The sequence below is a fragment of the Chaetodon auriga genome, chromosome 12 (assembly GCF_051107435.1).
Source record: "Chaetodon auriga isolate fChaAug3 chromosome 12, fChaAug3.hap1, whole genome shotgun sequence".
NCBI classification, from domain to species: domain Eukaryota; kingdom Metazoa; phylum Chordata; class Actinopteri; order Chaetodontiformes; family Chaetodontidae; genus Chaetodon; species Chaetodon auriga.
In genome coordinates this window covers 2,010,088-2,032,011 of record NC_135085.1, presented here as the reverse complement: position 1 = coordinate 2,032,011, position 21,924 = coordinate 2,010,088, and the positions used below count along the sequence as shown (strand labels likewise).

General features: G+C 44.1%; 1 protein-coding gene across 1 annotated transcript in view; it reads right to left on the bottom strand.

Annotated features, from left to right (window-relative positions):
- The window catches only part of LOC143329206 (sickle tail protein homolog), a 139,441-nt gene that overhangs the window by 30,393 nt on the left and 87,124 nt on the right, over positions 1-21,924 (bottom strand). Inside the window, 3 exon segments of the mRNA XM_076745004.1 lie at positions 8,202-8,478; positions 10,920-11,208; positions 19,919-20,012. Of these exon segments, the coding sequence (XP_076601119.1) occupies positions 8,202-8,478; positions 10,920-11,208; positions 19,919-20,012 (660 nt within the window).

The window sequence follows — 21,924 nt, the reverse complement described above, 5'->3', positions numbered from 1 at the left end:
CGACCTCCTGCCCGGCTCCACACCTCCTAAGGGTCGTCTCTACTCCCTGTCTGCACCTGAGAGGGAGGCCATGGAGACCTACATCAGCAACGCCTTGGCTGCTGGGATCATCCGACCCTCCTCGTCTCCTGCTGGTGCGGGGTTCTTCTTCATCGACAAGAAGGACGGTTCCCTGAGGCCCTGCATCGACTACAGAGGCCTGAACGAAATCACGGTGAAGAACCGTTATCCTCTCCCCCTCATCGCCTCAGCTTTCGAACTGCTCCAAGGGGCCACCATCTACACCAAGTTGGACCTCCGCAACGCCTATCACCTGGTACGCATTCGCGAGGGGGACGAGTGGAAGACGGCCTTCAACACCCCCACAGGACACTATGAGTACTTGGTGATGCCGTTTGGACTCACCAACGCTCCAGCTGTTTTCCAGGCCCTCATCAATGACGTTCTAAGGGACATGCTCAACAAGTATGTGTTCGTCTACCTGGATGACATCCTGATCTTCTCCCGGTCCAAGCAAGAGCACATACATCACGTCCAGACTGTTCTGCAACGCCTGCTGGAGAACTCCCTGTTCGTCAAGGCAGAGAAGTGTGAGTTCCATGCCTCCTCTGTCTCCTTCCTGGGGTACATCATCGGCCAGAACCACATGGAGATGGACCCCGCCAAAGTCTCAGCCGTCACCTCCTGGCCAGTCCCTGACTCCCGCAAGCAGCTGCAATGTTTTCTGGGGTTCGCCAATTTTTACAGAAGGTTCATCCGGGGTTACAGCGCGGTGGCTGCTCCCCTCTCTGCTCTCACCTCCTCCAAAGTTCACTTCCGATGGACCCCAGCCGCCGAAGAGGCGTTCCAGCACCTTAAGGGGCGGTTCAGCTCGGCCCCCATTCTCCTGATCCCTGACCCCGAGAGACAGTTTATGGTGGAGGTGGACGCTTCTGATGTGGGGGTGGGGGCCGTCCTCTCTCAACATTCTGCGGAGGATCAAAAACTGCATCCCTGCGCCTTCTTCTCCAGGCGTCTGTCCCCGGCGGAGAGGAACTATGACATCGGTAACCGTGAACTGTTGGCAGTGAAGCTGGCGTTGGAGGAATGGCACCATTGGTTGGAAGGAACCAAGACCCCCTTCCTCGTATGGACCGATCACAAGAACCTGGAGTACATCCGCTCTGCTAAGAGACTGAACTCTTGCCAGGCCAGGTGGGCTCTGTTCTTTGCCAGGTTCAATTTCACCCTCTCCTACCGACCAGGCTCCCGCAACGTCAAGCCTGACGCCCTGTCCCGACAGTACATGGTCGGGGAGGAGAACCCCTCCCGTCCGGACAACATCCTTCCCACTTCCCGCCTGGTGGCCGCTCTTACCTGGGAGGTGGAGGAGCAGGTAAAGGCTGCCTTGGAGGATCAGCCGGGGCCCAGCTCTTGTCCCCAAGACCGCCTGTTCGTCCCTCAGGAGTTGAGGTCTGAGGTCCTGCAGTGGGCCCACAGCTCCCGACTCACCTGTCACCCGGGGATTCAGCATACCAAGGAGGTTCTGCAGCGACGGTTCTGGTGGGCCACACTGGACGAGGACACCAGAGACTTTGTAAATGCCTGCCCAGTCTGTAACCAGAGCAAGGCCCCACGCCAGGCCCCTGCCGGTCACCTGCAACCTCTGCCTGTTCCTCATCGACCCTGGTCCCACATCTCGCTGGACTTCGTCACCGGGCTGCCACGGTCAGGTGAGTATACTGCCATTCTGACAGTAGTAGACCGGTTTAGCAAGATGGCTCACTTTGTGCCCCTGCCTAAGCTCCCATCGGCCAAGGAGACTGCTGAGCTGGTCTTGCAGCACGTGTTCCGGCTCCACGGCCTTCCATCTGACGTGGTCTCAGATCGAGGCCCCCAGTTCACCTCAGCATTCTGGAGGGAGTTCTGTCGTCTCATGGGAGCCTCCACCAGCCTGTCCTCTGGGTTTCATCCTCAGTCCAACGGTCAGGCCTCTCAGCCACCCCCACCTCCTCGCATCATTGACGGGGCGCCTGCTTACACGGTACACCGCCTGCTGCGCTCTCGTCGTCGCGGAAGAGGCCTGCAGTACCTCGTTGACTGGGAGGGGTACGGTCCGGAGGAGCGGACATGGGTCCTGGCCCGTCAGATCCTGGATGCACGGCTCATTCGGGAGTTCCATCGCCAACACCCTGACCAGCCCTCCAACATCGCCTCGGCACGAGGGCGGCCCAACACCAACCCTCAGTCCCCTCCTGCATCTGGGACATCTGGGTCTGAGGAGGAAGACGGGGGGTCAGCCTCGAGGAGGCTGGGACGGAGGCCTCTGAAGAATTTTAAAGTAGTAAAGTGCAGTGGTGTTATGAGTCCAGTCCAGTTTGTTGTTCAGATGAACACCCAGGTGCTTATAAGATGTCACCATCTCAATGTCCCTTCCCTGGATGGTCAGTGGGGTACTTGGGCAGGATGCTGGCAGATCAAAAGAGGGCTGCTGCAGTGCTGGTACAGCTGGGGGAAGGGCAGATGTTTCCTCAAACCTACAGATGTCACAATCTCGGTCTCTCACTCCCTCTGCTCCACTCTACCTGCCAGCCATGCCCACCTCATCAGCTCTACTCTGCTCACCTGCCGACACAGCTGCAGCTCATCACAATCAGCCCTGCATTTAAGCCTCCCCAGCACTCTCACCCGTTGCCAGATTGTTCTTCTGCAGTATGCGAGACTTTCCAGCGCTTTCCAGATTGATCACCCGTTGCCGACCTTGCCTGTTCCCGACCTGCTCTCCTCGTCTGCCTCCCGGTAAACTTACCTGCCTTCCGTCCCTGACCTCGTGCTCTGCCTCAGCGTTTCTGGTGTCTGACTGCTCTGCTGGTAACGGTTCATCCGCCTGGCTTCGGCTTTCCTCTTGCCTGCTCCCCCTCGGTACTTATACTTCCGTGGACTGCTCATCTGGCTTTGACCTCCCCGCCTGCCTCCGACCACTCCTCTGCTCTCTCCTCGCCGGCACCGCTGCCCGATCAGCTGTTTCTTCAGGCTGCGGAGCTCCCTCCTCGTCATCAGCGGCTGAAGAGGGTTACTCCGCTGCACGCCGGCTCGATCAGCTGTTTCTCCAGGCTGCGGAGCTCCCTCCTCGTCATCAGCGGCTGAAGAGGGTTACTCCGCTGCACGCCGGCTCGATCAGCTGTTTCTTCGGTGGCGGAGCTTTCTCCTCGTCATCAGCGGCTTTGGTAAGCCACTTCTCGTTCCCTCGCTTGAGCCCCAGAGACATTTTGAGAACGCTCAGCCCGGAGAACGAACTTACTCTGATCCATACCTTGTTTCTGGTGGTATTAAATAAAAGTCATTACCAACTGTGCCCGCTCTCCGTTGTACTGCATTTGGGTCCAAAACACACCCGTTTCAACAGAAATAGGTGTTCAGCTCATCTGCCCGCTTTGGATCCCCAGCTGCCTGGGAGTTTGGCTCCTGGTGGCCTGAGATGGTTTTCAGACCTCTCCAGACTCCCCTGGTGTTGTTCTCCTGCAGCTGTTCCTCCATTCTCTTTCTGTATCTGTCCTTTCCCTCCCTGATTTTCCTTCTTAGCTCCCTCTGAACAGTTTTCAGCTCCTCTTTGTTTCCTGACTTGAAGGCCCTCTTCTTCTCCTTTAAAAGAGCTTTAATTTCAGGATCAATCCAGGGTTTGTTGTTTGAGTGACGCCGTACAGTCCTGGTGGGTACAGTGTTCTCCACACAGAAGTTTATGTAGTCCGTGATGCTGAAATGTAATGCTGTAACTCCTCTGAAATGTGCTAATATATATGTGGCCTGCTTTTCAGTATATTCCACTCTTTTGGCTTGATCACCTGACCAACCACCAGTTGAGAATCACTGCTCTACACCATACCTGTGTCTGACTTCCTGTTTGGCTCAATCTGCTCTGTGTAGTTGATCAAAAACAGACTTTGTGCATATTCTCCACAGAGCAGAGCATACGTATGCTTCTGGGACGCTTCTGAAACGGAAACACTATGTGCCCAGTGGAAATGCACTCTTTTAACTAGAATGGCAGCGATCAGCTCCATCATACACGTCGCAGAACGTGGATGTTATGCACCTGGTAGTTGGGGGTAACACCTGTTGTAGATGGGGATATCAAACTTAGCAGTTGTAAATGTAAAGGCCTTAATAATCACATTAAACATAGCAATGTTTTACATTATCTGCAGCACCTTGATGCTCATATAATCTTTTTACAGGAAACTCATTTGAGAAATATGGACAGCTTTAAGCTGAAACAATGCTGGGTTGGACAAGTACAACTTTTCCAGTAGATTGAGAGATTTGCTATTTAAAACTATTCCTTTTGTTCATTCTAAAACGACTGATTCCACTCGTATATTTATTATTATTATTATTGTTGGACAGATTTATGACCTCAAGGTAAGCTTCGCAAGTGTGTATGCTCTCCGTTGGAACAATGCGTCTCTCTTTGGATGGGTCTTTTCAATATTGCCAGATATGTTTCTACATCTATCCCCCTTGCTTAACATAAATCTGACCAAAGTTATACAGTGCTTTATGGGAGAGTTTACTGTTGTCTATCCATGATACTTTTCTAATCCATTTAAAGGAGAATATTCTTTTTTTTTTTTTTTTTGCATGTTCACCGCTCTTTCACAGGCATTGATTTTTTTGGTGGAAAACAGGTCGCTTAAGTCTATCTCTGGTTGTAAATATGGTTCAGTTGTTTTGTCGGACCATACCTGTCTCAATGAATATTTATTTCAAAAAGTTCATTAATACAGAGCCACCTTGACATCTTACTACATACTGCGTGTTGGAGGAGGATGTCATCAGTTTTGTCTGTAAGTGGCTAGATCAAGTTAACGAAACGTCAGATGTTACAGCTTCTTTGTGGGAAACGATGAAGGGTTTTATAAGCGAATCATTTCCTATGTGGTACATAAAAGGAAACTTACGAGAGAAACTGGCTAAGTTAGCACAATGCATATCTCATTTGGACTCTGTATCTAATCACTGAATGATCCAAAACATATATAGAGCATACATCTTTGTTGGCAGAATATGTCGTCATGCCACAATATACTACCGAACTTTCACTTTACTTTACCTTCACTTCACAAAATTTATGAACAGAGAGCTGGTACTAGCAAATTACTGGCACACTGGTTGCGTCAAATATCTGCATCCCAGTTAAATTCCACAAATTGAGACTGACTTGGGTGTCACATAAATCACAGAAAATAGCAATTTTTTTTAAGGAATCTTATGTTGTTATACTCTTCTGATCACTCCTTTGCTTCAGTAGATATTGACTCATTCTTTAATGAAATTAACATCCCCACTATTGATCAGAATGCAACAAGGGAATTGGAGCATCCTATCACTGTGACTGAAATCATAACACAGTGGTAAAAGTCCTGGTTTGAGTTTTAGAAAACACTCTGGAAACAACTGCTTTTCTTCTGGGGCTGATATAGGGTGACCTTTTTTAAAAATATTTTGGGGAAATTTTTTGGGTGGTGAAATTGATTTAAATTATTATATGTATCTCCACAAGCTTCACAAGCTCCACAAGCGAGGCTCCTCCAACATCTTAGTTATTGATGCTAACTCCACCCCACTGGTAACACTGAAAGTTTTATTGCACTCACCTCTTCTTTCCCCTACTTTTATTTATACAGCATTGCAGCTTCCTGCCTTAAAATTTGGGTTCAATTTAGATGCTATTTTGGCCTGCAGACACTTTCTATTAGGGCACCACTGGTCTTTGATGGACAGTGCTTTTTTTGCCTGGGCCAGGTTAGGAAATTTAACGGAGGGTACACAGATCATCTATTAGTCCTAAACACACTTTTATTTAGTGCAGGATTCTTGCAACCATTACATCAAAGCTCAGCTTGCCAAAATATTTGGAACAGTGTCTCCCTCCTGTGATCGACTGTCAATTAACTCCAGCAAACTACATGCATATGTTCTGGCACTGATCATCTTAAAATACATTTCGGACTGAGATTTTTGACACATTATCTAAGTTAACTGGGGTGATGCTTGTTCCTAATGCTCCCACTGCTCTGTTTGGTGTGTTGCCCTCTTTGTTTAATCTCTTTTCTGCTAAAAAGGACATGGTTGCACTTGCTACTCTGTTAGCTAGGAGACTGACATTCTTAAAATGGAAATCCTCAGTTCTGCCTACCCATGCAGGCTGGATTAGGGAGGTGATGCATTTTCTCAAACTAGAAAAGATTTGGTTGACTCTGTCTGGTACTTCTAATAGATTTGAAAAGACCTGGAACTCCTTGCCATAGGTTAATAACACTGCCTGTAGGATTGAGCACAGTTGTCTGGCTTTGTCTGATTTACTATTCTGCTCTTTGTAATTCTGTACTTGTCTTTTGCTTTGGATGAAGCATGTACTACTATGTGGGGTCTGCAACTCATGCAGCTCAGGCACTGAGTTTTACTTTAGTCCAACTGCAACTGTTGAATTACAATCAAGATAGGTTGTAAAGGGAGGCAGCCACGAAGGGACAACTGATTAGCCAGGTAGCAGACAAAAGACAACAACCTCTCCTACGGCACAAACACCAAAAACAGGTGCACTTTGTGGCTCCTGAGAATCATGTCTATATGAGGTACAGCACAGTCCACAGTCCACAGTTTTAACTCCACTCTCAACCTCTCACTTCCTAATCTCTGCTGTCACCTACTGCTGCATACTAGATGTCAACCCATCATCAGCCTGGCTGATTATCAGCTCTGACATTTAGCATTTTTATAATAATAGGATTTTTTTAAAAAAAACTTAATAAATACATGAATTTCAAAGAGCAACCTGTTTATATGGTCTGCAATTATGGTCTGCAATCGGGATTTAGATAAAAAACAACACTCTATTCAAACATGCTCAATTGTAACAGACCTTATTAGAAGGGAAGTGGATGAAGGGAAGTTTTGTGGTATGGTCGTGCTGGATTTGCAGAAAGCAACTGATACAGAGATCAGAGCATTTTATTAATAAAATTAAGAGCCATGAGTTTTGGTGGGCTGACCCTAAATTGGGTCCACTCATGCCTATTAATTCATATTCAAATGGCTGACATAAACGGGTCATCATGGGATGTGGGGTGCCACAGGGTAGTATACTGGATCCTCTATTCTTTTTATCATATAGAAATATTACATATAGTTTTTAATTCACTGACGATTCTGTTTAAATGGTAGCACATAAAGATAAAGCAGTAGTTGAGAACATTCAGAGGAACTTCTAAATGTAAATAGATGGCGATCAGATAATAGATTTTCTCCGCACTTGTGAAAGACTACAGCCATTGTACAGCCAAGGTCACCATGTTTTAAGTTGGAAAGTTTCATACAACTACTGATGACAGAGCAAATGATCTAGGCTGCATTTTAGACAGGTTTTTATCAGGTGAAAATATGGGTTTTAAAGCCATCACCAAGATAACTCAAAAGCTAGAAAAGCTACCGCTCTAGGCAGCACAACTCCTTACACACCAGCTCTAGTACAAAGTTTTGATTATTCCACCATCTCCTGGTACACCGGATTATCACAACCTTAAAAACAAATTACAAAGTACTTTTACTTTTACTTGCACACAAAATCTTACTAAACTAAAAGCACAAAAGTATTAACATTAAAAATACTTGAGGTGAAAGTGCACACTGGCCCATTTCTGAATGATGCATAGTAGATGACTGGATTATAATTATTGATGTATTAATGTGTTCATCACTTAACACTGCAGCTGGTAAAGGGCTCATTTTAATTACCTTATGTAACTTAATCTACAGTAGTAAATCATAGATTATTTGTTGATTTATATTTTACATAAACAATCTGAATCTGCCACATAAGTACTAACTTGTCAAATAAACGCAGTGGAGGAAAAAGAAGCATATTTGCCTCCAGCATGTGGTGTTGTAAAAGTATCAAAATTTGTATCTTTTTTTATTTTTAAAACCGAAAATGCATATCATTTCCAAATATTATCAGTTTTATCTGTATTATCTTCAATTACTAATAATCAGTATTGGTACTGGCCCTAAAAAATCATATCGCTCGACCACTTCTGTACACCCTTGAATGAAGCAGAAAAACGTAACTTCAACTATACCAGGTTATGTTTCCATCTTTATGTGACTGTTTCCAAAGGAGGATGCTGTACATGTATCTGGATTGGGTTTAAATCAGTGTGTACCTGTGGAGGGAGTGTGTCTGGTGCTCCATGCTCCCTCCATAGCCCATCAAGGGTTTAATGGAGGCACCGTACTGCTGCAGCTCCCCTGGGATGCTTGCGACCCCAGCATCCACTGTGTCTGCAGTGAGAGGAGGAGGAGCACAGCATTGTGAGGAGGTGATGCTCAAGTGATCTCCTACTCCGTCCTGCATGGAGGAGCAGTAGGAGTCTGGGTAATATGGTCCTCCTTCACCACGCACCACCAGGGCCTTGCTCTTACTATTGGCAGCATCCTTATCTGACACATATACACACAGAGACACACACACACAGACACAGAGTCATATCAGACTTAAACCTAAACAATTACAGATAGAGCTAAGTGAGGTAAGTTCAAACACTTTTGTGGAATGGTCTGGTAGAAATCACCTGCTGCTTAACGTAGCCAAGATCAAGGAGATGGTTATTGATTTCATGAAGAAACAGGACAATTTCAGGGACCGCTTCAGGAAATCATTCCTGCCACAAGCCATCACACTGTAAAATAGCAACTTGCAGATATGCAGACAGGATGTGAAACGAGGAAAAACCCAACCCAAACTTCCCCATCACCATAAATAGAACTACGACAGAGAGGATTTTAGATCTTCAGGTTCCTCTGCAACTTCTATTGATATGCCATGGCAAATATTCTGACTGCCTCAACCATAGCGCTCTACAGAGGGTGATGATAACTGCTCAACACATTAGAAACGTCATACATCCAGGACCCAGCAGTGTAGAGGAGGGAAGAAGAGACCCGAGGCACTTGAGCTTAAAACTGTTCAGCCTACTGCCATTGGATAGGTCTACATGGTGATGCAGTATCTGATACGAGACCACCAGGCTAAGGGACAACTTCATCCCGCAGACCTTAAGACTTGAACTAGCCCATCAGTATGTAACTTAACTCATACTGCAGTCCTACACTTGACTTTTTACTGCTTTAATTTAAAGATACTATCTATTAACATCTTTGTGTATATGTGTGCAGATATAAACAGTATATATCATTTATTTTATGACTGTTAATAAGTGTAATGGAAATTTCAAGACGCCCTGCACTCAGTGTCCAAAGACAGCATTAGACATGAACAATAAGATAACCTCTGATTGTCCTGTAACAAGCAGTTTTTGTATGAGTTCAAGATAATGCGCAACCCACCCATCTCCCTGACCCTGCTGTTCTCCTGTGTATAAAACACTGACGTCTCCTGTGTTCGGAGCTCATTTGCACAGCTCATTCATTAGACTGTACTGTGAGTCCAACTGCAGATACTAATTGAACTGATAGAAAGACAAGCTTAATTCAGCAGAAAATGCCACCACAAACTTGCTGTTGTTGGCAGGATCACTCATGTGAGATGATACCTGGAACTCAGTACTGAAGGTACAGAATTGTGCACAGCTACAGCCTGGAACTTTAAACTCAACCTCCCTATCAAAGAGGGTGGAGAAGTGGGAGCCTGACACCTGAGAACTGGGGTCGACTCACTGCTGTGATGCAATGAACCATGTGGCTTGAAGAACACTGCCTTTCTAGCAAGGGAAATTCATTAAGAGAGAAAAGATTCTCGCCACTAACAGATCTGTTGGCTGGTGGTCCGGCTGTGGCTCAGGAGATAGGGCGGTTGTCCACTTATCAGAAGGTTGGTGGTTTGATCCTTGGCCTCAGCAGTATACGTGTTGAAGCATCCTTGGGCAAGGTTCTAAACTTAAACCCTTCTTTCCCCAGACTGTGAGACAACTCAATTAATCAATTCACAAGTTTTTTTTTAATGACTTTTTAGTTATTCTACCATTTTTATATTGATGTTTTTGAGTAGCACAAATGGACTACAACTTGTATGATCCATAAATGAACCATGTAACTTGTACCTTGTGTTTGAATAGCATTTCAGTGACAGTTATGCCACTGTAAATGACATAATTTTTTTTTTCTTTTACAGGGTTGGACTATGATGCCATAGGTCCATAGCCACCTTGAAATTACAAGGTTTTGTTTGTGTTTTAATCAGTTTTGAAATATTGAGCTTCAAGGTTTTTGCATTCCAATTAGCAAAAATGATATGTGCAAGAAGTCGGTGTTGATATTTCTTTGTTGGTTGTCTTTTTTGAGTTTTTAATCAGCCAACTTTTGCACGCATTCATATTTTCATATATCCACTCAACTAAGATGGAACGTCATTCTTTATTCAGTCATTGCCATGGTGAATTTTTAATTTACCAGATGTAATTGTAGTACTGGGGGCTCCACTGACACCTTTTTATTTACAAAGCATGGATTTAATTCAGAGATAACAGTCAGAATTAATTGTTTTGGAGCTGATCAACTGCTTTGGAACCAACAACTCATTTCAGGATTAGTCAATCAGACTTCAGGGGTAGAAACAGAGTTTCTTAAAGCTGCATTCTGGACTCTTCCTGTGTCTGTCTGTTCAATGTTTTTCATTAATTATTGTGTTGTTGTGTATCTGTTATCTGAATTGAGGGTCTCAGGAAAAGGGGTTTTGTATATTATACAGACTGTGAAGTCCTCTGAGGCAAATTTGTTATTTTGTGTGACTGGAGTTCACTTGTGAAGCAAAAATGGACCTTTCCTTTCATCATGGACAAAACATGCATATTTGCTTTTATAAGTATGTTGAAATGAATCAATCATTGATCATTCATCAGCTGAGGACCCTGCAGTTATCTCACCAGGCTTGACGTCCCTCCGTTCCAGTATGGCACTGTTGTTGGTGCATAGAGTGCTGGATCGCCTCGCCCCTGACAGGCTTTCCCGTGGTAATGTTGCACTACCTGGATCCACCAGCCCCATCCACCCTCTTGTGCTTACCCCACCATATGCCATCCTGGAGGGAGAGGAGGGCATGGAGCGGACCATGGGTGGGGACATGGAACCCTGCAGCCTGTGCAGGGTGCTGTGGCTTGACGACAGCAGGGTGTGGACTGGACTGTGACTGCCATACAACAAGTCTTTGGAGATCTGCAAAAAATGAAAGAAGTGCTCTAAGATAAGTAAGATAAGATAAGATAAGACTTTATTGATCCCACACCGGGGAAATTCAGTCATTACAGCCAGCAAGTATCATAAAAAGCAAATATGTTGGCATAAAAAGGTCAAGATAAAAAAGTGTGCAGGATAAAGAATAGAAAAACAACTATGTATATGTACATTTGTACAGATTATAAAAATACTAAATGCCATGAAAAAGTACTATTGCCAATATATATAGAAAACTACTAATGTCATATGTTGTATTGCACTTGGGAACTACAATTGCACTTGAGAAATATTATTGCACTTGAGAAATACTAGATCTATGTATATGCACAGTACAGTATATACAGTTTATAAAAATACTGTTGCCAATATGGAAAATAAATAATGTTATTGCACAGTTGAGAGAAATATACAACTTAGATATTGCACCAGATGAATGGATAATGTGATTATATATTAGCATTGATAACAGTAGTGCAAAATAAAGTGGGTTTATGATGTAGAACTGAGAAAGACAGCATCAACACAGTGTTAGATCACATGATGCTGGTTTTAAAAAGTCTGATAGTTGTTGGGATGAGGAATCTATGGTCGTGTTCTTTCTTGCACACAAGATGCAGCAGTCTGCTGCTGAAGAAGTTGTTTAAGCCCCCTACTGTCTCGTGAAGGGGGTGGAATGGGTTGTCCATGATCGATGTAAGCCTTGCTAACCTCCTTGATGGTGTCCAAAGTGTAGTCACCAGTTTGTTTAGTCGTTTCCTGTCCCTCTCAGACCTTCCACAGCTCCAGCATACCATTTCATAGAAAATTACAGATGCCACCACAGAGTGATGCTACTGTACTCCAAAGAACCAAAGTCTTCTAAGCAGTTGGAGACAACATTGTGTTGTAAGTCCAGTTTGTTGTTGAGATGAAGACCCAGGTATTTGTAATCCCCCACGATGTCAGTGTCCAAACCCTGGATTGATGTTGTAAACTACCACATTGGACACGCAGTCACGAAGCCTCATACTATGGTCTGTTGGTGAGGTAGTTGATGGTCCAAGCAGTCAGGTGGAAGTCTATGCTGGCTCCCCCCAGCTTTCCCCTGAACAGTGATGGCTGGATTGTGCTGAAAGCAAATAACCCTCATGCTCCAGATGAGAAAGAGATCAGTGGAGCAGGTGGGGGTGGCTCTTGTGAGGGACATGGGGGGAAGTGAATGTAGTCTGTGATGTGGAGCGGAGGGATTAAGTGGTGTGAAGAGGGTACTGCTAGGGGGAGGGAGGGGGTGAAGAAGAAGAAGAAGAAGAAGAAGAATCGGGGGGAGACATTCCCCTTTATTTGTCACACACACATGCACGACACACGGAGGTGAAATTTGACTTCCGCCTTTAACCCATCCTGGTCGTCCCTCCGCGGCAGACCAGGAGCGGTGGGCAGCCTGACCGGCGCCCGGGGACCCATTCTTCTGCGTCACCATTGGTCAGGGTAGAATCAAATCTGTTGAAAAACAGGTTCAGTTCATTTGCCCATTCCAGGTGTCCAGATTCAGGGGCCCTCCGCTGTCGCTGCTGTGACCTGAGATAGTTTTCAGGCCCCTCCACACCTCTCTGGCATTGTTACCCTGAAGGCGCCCCTCCAGCTTCCTCCTGTAGCTGTCCTTTCTTCTCCTTGTCTCCTGTTTCAGCTCCCTCTGCACCCTCTTCAGCTCATCATTGTCCCCTGATCTAAACACCCTCTTCTTCTCATTCAGTAGGGCTTTCAGTTCCGGCAACACTCAGGGTTTGTTGTTTGGGACACCATACCTTCCTTGTAGGCACAGTATTTTCCACACAGAAGTTAATGTATTCTGTAATGCAGCTTGTTGAACTGTCAGTTTCCTCCCCGTGTGGACTGCACAACACATCCCTATTAATGGTTTCAAAGCAGTCCCTCACTGCCATACACTCTGTGAAACCTGCTTTTACAGACAAACCCCGTGATGCATGCAAGTGTGTGTGGGTGTGTGTGGAAATGAGTTTGCACAGTCACATTGTGGGGACTCGCCGTACTTGTGGGGACAAAATGCAGGTCCGCATAATGTAAATCATTACATTTTAGGATGAAGATTGGGGTTAACATGCTCTCATGAAGTCAGTGAATCAACATATGTGAAATAAGATTGACTTCCCACGGCTCTCCACAGCAATTACAAGTTGGTTTTAACCAAGTTTGGGTTAAGCATTGAAGAGGTTGAGATTCCATCTCATTTAAGAGAGTCCAGGGGTGGAATTAAAAATAAAAAATGTAATTTAATTAAAATTTCTATTATATATATTACACAAGGTCAAGAGACACACCTAAATAACATGATATGTATCCTAAGTAGCGCAGAGGAACACCATAAAATCATGAACTTTGATAACGGAACCTATTTCTAATGCATACATCTTCCAGCCATCTTCATCCTCCAGCACCTGGACTCCGCAGGAACCTACGCTAGGATCCTGTTTGTGGATTTCAGCTCTGTCTTCAACACCATCGTCCCAACTCTGCTTCAGGAGAAGCTCTCCCAGCTGAGCGTGCCTGACTCCACCTGCAGGTGGATCACAGACTTCCTGTCTGACAGGAAACAGTGCGTGAAGCTGGGGAAACACCTCTCCGACGCTAAGACCATCAGCACCGGATCCCCCCAGGGCTGTGTTCTTTCTCCTCTGCTCTTGTCCCTGTACACGAACAGCTGCACCGCCAGTCACCAGTCTGTCAAGCTCCTGAAGTTTGCGGACGACACCACCCTCATCAGACTCATCTCTGATGGCGACGAGTCCGCCTACAGGTGGGAGGTTGACCATCTGGTGACCTGGTGCAATCAGAACAACCTGGAGCTAAATGCTCTAAAGACAGTGGAGATGGTTGTGGACTACAGGAAGAACTCAGCCTCACCCGCCCCCATCACCCTCTGTGACTCCACTATTGACACTGTGGAGTCTTTCCGCTTCCTGGGAACTATCATCTCCCAGGACCTCAAGTGGGAGCCGAACATCAGCTCCCTCATCAGGACAGCACAGTAAAGGATGTACTTCCTACGGCAGCTGAAGAAATTCAGTCTGCCAAAGACAATGATGGTGCACTTCTACACAGCCATCATTGAGTCCATCCTCACCTCCTCCATCACCATCTGGTACGCTGCTGCCACCGCCAAGGACAAGGGCAGACTGCAGCGTGTCATTCGGTCTGCAGAGAAGGTGATTGGCTGCAATCTCCCATCTCTTCAGGACCTGTACGCCTCCAGGACCCTGAGGCGTGCAGAAAAGATTGTGGCTGATCCCTCTCACCCTGGACACAAACTCTTTGAGCCACTCCCCTCTGGCAGGAGGCTGCGGTCCATCAGGACCAAAACCTCACGCCACAAGAACAGTTTTTTCCCGTCTGCTGTCAGCCTTACCAACAAGGCCCGGAACCCCCCCTGACACTCTTCACATTCCACCTCGGACTCATTCTGTCACATTGACTGATATAAATATAACTCTATGTGTTACATTAACGCTCAACTTGGACTTCTTTCTGAAAAACAGTACTGTGTTTCTAACAATAACAGACTTGTGTATATATATTTAAATTGTTATATTTTATGCTCTTATTTTAGTAGATGTGTCATATTTTAGTAGATGTGTCATGCACCAATTTCACCAGAAAAAATTCCTTGTATGTGTAAAAGCATTCTTGGCAATAAAGCTTTTTCTGATTCTGATTCTGATTCATCTTTGATTCGAGCCTTATCCTTTACTGGTATAAGTAAGTTATGTCCAGCCTTGTACTATATATCACAATGAAACAGTATTTAATCCCTTAATCTTAATTATACTTCTGCGTTGTTTTTTTTCACAGTTCAGAATCAGAAAAAGCTTTATTGCCAAGTATGATTTTACACATACAAGGAATTTGTTGTGGTGCAGTTGGTGTATGACACATCTATTAAAAATAAGAGCACAAAATATAACAGTATAAATATATATACATAAGTCTGTTTTTTGTTTGTTTGTTTTTTCTGGAAGCAAAGTCTGGTCCAATCTGAGCGTTAATGTAACGCATAGAGTTGTATTTATGTCAATGTGGCAAGATGAGGCAGAGGTGGAGTGTGAAGAGGGGGGGGGTTTCGGGCCTTGCTGATAAGGCTGACAGCAGACGGGAAAAAACTGTTCTTGTGGCGTGAGGTTTTGGTCCTGATGGACCGCAGCCTCTTGCCAGAGGGGAGCATCTCAAAGAGTTTGTGTCCGGGGTGAGAGGGATCAGCCACAAACTTTTCTGCATGCCTCAGGGTCCTGGAGGTGTACAGGTGCTGAAGAGATGGGAGATTGCAGCCAATCACCTTCTCTGCAGACCAAATGACACGCTGCAGTCTGCCCTTGTCCTTGGCGGTGGCAGCAGCGTACCAGATGGTGATGGAGGAGGTGAGGATGGACTCAATGATGGCTGTGTAGAAGTGCACCATCATTGTCTTTGGCAGACTGAATTTCTTCAGCTGCCGTAGGAAGTACATCCTTTACTGTGCTGTCCTGACTGCTTTTAGAGTGTTGAGCTCCAGGTTGTTCTGGTTGCACCAGGTCACCAGATGGTCAACCTCCCACCTGTATGCGGACTCGTCGCCATCAGAGATGAATCCAATGAGGGTGGTGTCGTCCGCAAAGTTCAGGAGCTTGACAGACTGGTGACTGGAGGTGCAGCTGTTTGTGTACAGGGACAAGAGCAGAGGAGAAAGAACGCAGCCCTGGGGGGATCCGGTGCTGATACTATTGGCGTTGGAGATGTGTTTCCTAAGCTTTACGCACTGTTTCCTGACAGACAGGAAGTCTGTAATTCAATTTTCTAACAAACCAGTTTCAGGGGACCAATGTACCTCTCTCTCTCTCTCTCTCTCTCTCTCTCTCTCTCTCTCTCTCTCTCTCTCTCTCTCACACACACACACACACACACACACACACACACACACACACACAAACACACACAAACACTTACAGTTCCACAGCTTACTGAGTATTTGGAAAACACTAATCTTTGCAGACATTTCAAGTTCAACTCAATGTCACAGAGCCTGACTGTATTATAGTAACTATTTCTTCTTTTTTTAACTTAATTTTTATTTCGTTTTCAACATTTATACATCAATATAAACAACTCTTCTGCAACTTTATAATGTTCATATGGGTCAAAAATTCACAAAATAGAGTACAGAAGAGAAACAAGGCATGATGAAGACAAAAGAGGGCCAAAGATATATATATATATATATATATATTCAGATGCAGGGAGGAGTAGAGAACAATTGTTGAGATAGTATGGTGGTGGCAGGACTCCATCTCTTGATAAATATATGTCTGAGTCTCAGAGAGTACGTTATACTTTCCATCTGATAGATGTCCAATCCACATATTATATGTTTGGGGCTCAGATTTTAACCTTTTAACTGTAATGCATTTCATCGCTGCAGTTAGCAATATTAATAGCAGGTATTTTTTGGCCCTTCCCTCTCGATCTGCCAGGGTCAAACAAGTAGTGCCACCTTTGAATCTATTATGATATTCTGATGAAATACTCCTTTAAGTGCCTCTACGACCTCTTCACAAAATGTACTCAGTTTTGGTCAAGTCCATATGTGGGTGTGGTTGCCAATATGTGTACCACATTTTCTCCAGCATAGGTTTGAGCATACTGGGCTCATCTTGGCCACTATTTCGGGGGTTCGGAGAAATCTCATTACTACCTTCCACTTAAATTCCCTCCATGTATTTGAGTTGATAACTGCATGTGCCTCATTACATATTTCTTCCCATTCGTCCTGAAGAATGTCCATGTTCATTTCGGTGTCCCATTTACTCTTTATGAGATGTGTGTTGTTCGGAGTGACGTTTAGAAATATCTGATAAAAACTACTTATAACTTTCCTCCCGGCATCTCCTATCTGATAAAAATCCATTGACCTTAACAGCAGCTTGTGGATTGGAGTATAATATTTTTATCCACTTTATGAAATTTGGACTAAATTGGAATCGCTTTAATGTTTGCAAAAGGTATTTCCACAATATGCGATCAAATGCCTTTTGGGCATCAAGAGACAGTATCATTGTTTCCGCCTCTTACAGATTTATTTTTATTCTTTTCAGTAGCATTGGGTGAAAGTTTAAAAATGTTTTAAAGAGAAAACACGAACGCAAATGAGAAAACACGAACACAAAAGAGAAAACACGAACACAAATGAGAAAACACGAACACAAATGAGAAAACACAACAACATTAACTCTAACGGAAGAGGTAGGTACCTTCAGGTGGCATGACTTGACGCTGATTGGACGACGTCTCCTGAACAATCCAGCTTCCTTTAAACGAGTCTTCAGTGTACGCAAACTTATTTTAATGTTGTGAAAAGTTGACAGCATATCTAGTATGACGTCATATGTATGCCCGGCATCAAAGTGCTCTTTGATAATACCAACTAAGTCTGAATCACCAATCGCGCTCATGTTTTGAAACCGATGCGTTGAGGTAGGTTTACTTCCTGGTAAAGAGACGGGCAGTGACGTCGTCCAATCAGCGTCAAGTCATGCCACCCGAAGGTACCTACCTCTTCCGTTAGAGTTAATGTTGTTGTGTTTTCTCATTTGCGTTCGTGTTTTCTCATTTGCGTTCGTGTTTTCTCTTTGGCGTTCGTGTTTCCTCTTTTGCGTTCGTGTTTTCTCATTTGTGTTTGTGTTTTCTCTTTTGCGTTTGTGTTTTCTTTTTTGCGTTCGTGTTTTCTCATTTGCGTTCGTGTTTCCTTTTTGGCGTTCGTGTTTTCTCATTTGCGTTCGTGTTTTCTTTTTTGCGTTCGTGTTTTCTCATTTGCGTTCGTGTTTTCTCATTTGCGTTCGTGTTTCCTCTTTTGCGTTCGTGTTTTCTCATTTGTGTTCGTGTTTTCTCTTTTGCGTTTGTGTTTTCTTTTTTGTGTTCGTGTTTTCTCTTTTGCGTTAGCGTTTTGCACTTCAGGGCCACCGTAGACATGGGTTCTGGTAACTCTTAATTTGATGTCTTTCAAGAACTGTGCCACCTCACCATCATCTGTAGAAGTATCTGTGTTTTTGCACAGGGATTTGTAGAATTGTGCAAATGACTGTGATATCTCAGCTGGTTTCCAGACTGTCGCATCATCTAATTTCAGTTTCTGAACTATGTTAGATGATTGCTGTTTTTTAAGTCTCAGTGCTAATAATCTACTAGCACTGTTTCCATTTTCATAGTAGTTTTATTTGGTGAACCCTAAAGATTTTAAACGATATCAGGTGCAACTTAGATAACCACAAGCTCACAGTCTTGGTACTACTGGATAACAAAGATAGGTTTTTACCATCTCAAGAATATAGAATCTGCCTGTTTCTCATTCAGGCCAGCACGGAGGTGCTGATGCATGCTTTTATCTTTGTTGCTTAGATTACTGTAATGCCCTGCTCTCTGGTCTTCCCAAAAAGAGTATCTCCAACCTTCAGTTACTACAGAATTCAGTCGCACGAGTGCTGACGAGGACCAGAGGGCAGGAGCACATTACACCAGTTTTAAAATCGCTGCATTGGCTCCCTGTGCGTTTCAGGATAGATTTTAAGGTTCTTTTATTAGTTTTTAAATGTCTTAACAGTCTTTGACCTTCTTATTTATCTGACCTACTTTTACCCTACCAACCCTCATGGACCCTGAGGTCCTCTGGTACTGGCCTCTTAACCATTCCAAAAGTAAGAACTTAAGCACACGGGGAGGCGGCTTTTAGTTATTATGGACCCCGATTGTGGAACAGCCTGTCAGAGAGCCTCAGTGCCGCAGAGACTGTTGATGTTTTTAAAAAGAGGCTCAAGACCCACCTTTTTAATCAGGCTTTTAATTGATTTGTTTGATTTATCTTATTCTTTTAATCACGCTTCTTAGCATATTTATCTTTGTTCGTATCGTATTTTAGTTGCATGCTTTAGTGACATGTTTAATTACTATTTATTTCATTTATTCATTTTATTTCATTTTATGTTTATGTCTTAGTCCCTTGGTTTTTAGCTCCAGTGTTTCCTCATGGGGGTCCTTGGTTTTTAGGTCAAGTGTTTCCTCATGGGGGCCCCCCACACGGGGAACTGCTCCTGGTCTACTGATGGGAGCACTGCTGAGGGGACGGCTCTGGCCTGGATGGCTGGAGGCCTCTGCACCTTGGTGTGGGGCCTCCTGTCTGCCTGGGTCGGGGTGGTCTCGGGCGGCGCTCCCCGGTCATGAGCCGGGGGCCCTCTCAGTGTGGACGGCCCCCAAAGGTGGCTTATTCCTGTCTTGTCCATATGGGTGTGTGCATGCGTGCGTGCGTGCGTGCATGCGTGCGTGTCTGTGCATGTGTTTCTGTATGTAGTTATGGGGCCGGGGGGGCTGGGTTTTCTTCTTTGTTGTTTTTAGCCTCTGTGAGGCACTTCGCTTTTTAAGTATGAAAAGTGCCATATAAATAAATAAAGTTTGAAGTTCAAAGTTTAAAGTTTAAGGTTTTGAATAAGTGAATATGCAATGTTCCTGTAATAAAGTCTTCACCTGAAACACACATCATTCCTTACAGTCTCATTAAAACTTACCAGTCATGCATGTAACACAGTTGAGCTATGTCTGGTTGTTGTCTTGATATTGTAGGATACAATGAAAAAATGAAGGGTGAAGACAGAAGCACAGTTTGTGGCTGACTCACTCTTCCCTCTGTGTTGGCAGGCTTGGCATGGCGGTTAAACACATGTGGTGGGTCCTTATGATAAACCCTGAGACAGGAGTGAGATGTGATGTTTCTAGGAGCAAACAGAACACATATAGTGAGAGTCTTATGTGCGTGTGTCCTACACAAGGACAAAATGTCTGGAACACTTTATGATATCCACAATCACCATTCACATGTGCAACAGATTATTTAAAATCTATATTCAGTTTCAGTTCATGCATATTGAACTAATCTGTGAACCTTTGTCTCAATTGATTTCCTATTCTGAAATGAAAATCAGAAAATGAGAAATGGGGCTTTTTATTTCTTGTCAATGTTTGGAATGTCTGCTCTCCAGCAGTTAATTCAAGACAAGAGCAGGTTAAGATGGAGAAGATACCGGCGGCATCAAAGGCACTGAAGGTTATGCTTAATATCCTTGCAATGAAATATGCCCTTAGATGCCTTCCCTGATATGTATGAGCATTTACTTTCCACTGTCAAGATGACTAAAGCCAAACCCAGACCTTGAAAGGAACACCAGCGACTGACAGCCCTTGGTGGCTTTGCTGAGATCCAAGCATTCTTTTCTGCTGTGCCTGTGGACTAGCTACTGTATTGTTAATATGGCTGTAAGTTTAAAGCTGTTATACTTACTCTGTATTCAGGGAATGATATTTTTCATGCTTGGACCTCTTTTTTTTTTTTTTTTTTGCAGATATGTATGATGTGATTTCAATAACTATGATCATGGGGTGATTAGGCCATTATGGGCAACGACTGGCTGTTGATAGGATCTGTGTCCATGTGAGGACATTCATTACATCCAGCTCACATTTCCAAAACCACAGCCTGTGTTCTGTTAATATGTATGCTATCCTACGAGGCTTTTATTTCACACTACTGGAGACTCAATAACCTGAAAGGAATAATTGTTAGCAGCTTTTATCTATAGGCATATTTTCAGCCAAATAATCAATAACGGACTGTGCATTGTCAAACCTATTTCACACTTGCATTAGTGCAACAGTGAATGAAAACTCTTCAATGGAATTTCAAGCCAACAACATGCTGCTGTCTACTTTTATAATAAGCAGATAAAGTCTACCATATGTGCTGTTGCCAGTCTAAGTGCTGTACAGCTTTGATTATTTATTTGGCCACAGGATTAGGCTACTGTTGACAGATTAGTGGATGTGACATATTAACAGACAATGTACTGTCATTTGTATTCCAGCTTCAACATGAATTGGCTAAGTTCGGAGAAATTACCTGGGAATGTAGAATTCCCTATTAAGTTTGCTAAAAGAGTCTCAAGATTGCCCCAATAATATAAGATAAGATAAAACTTTATTGATCCCAAACTAAATTAAATTAAGGAAGAACAAAATAGACGATAAAAAAGGATACAGAATAAAATCAACAATATACAGCACTGTGCAAAAGTTTTCGACAGGTGTGAAACAATGCTGTAAACTAAGAATGCTTTCAAAATTTTAAGTGTTAATTGTTTATTTTCACCAATTAACAAAATGCAGTGAATGAACTGAAGGAAAATCTAAATCCAATCAATATATGATACTATTTGATTCAAATAGTATTTGGTGTGACCACCCTTTGCCTTCAAAACAGCATCAATTCTTCAAGGTTTTTGAAGGACCCCAGTTCCTATATTTTTGTGCATAGTTGAGTCACTTGGCCTTGTTTCCAAGCCAGAGGTAAGGCTTTTTGTCTGCAACTTCTCTGGACAGTAGATGGATGTACCTGGGTCCCACTGGTTTCTGCCAGTTCTGAGCTGATGGCACTGCTGGACATCTTTCCGATTGTGAAGGGAAATAAGCTGGATGTGTTTTTCATCTGCTGTACCAAGTTTCCTTGGCTGACCACTGCGTATGCGATCCTAAACATTGCTTGTTTCTTTGTGCTTCTTCAAAAGAGCTTGAACAGCACATCTTGACCCCAGTCTGCTTTGAAACGTTTGTCTGGGAGGGACCTTGCTGATG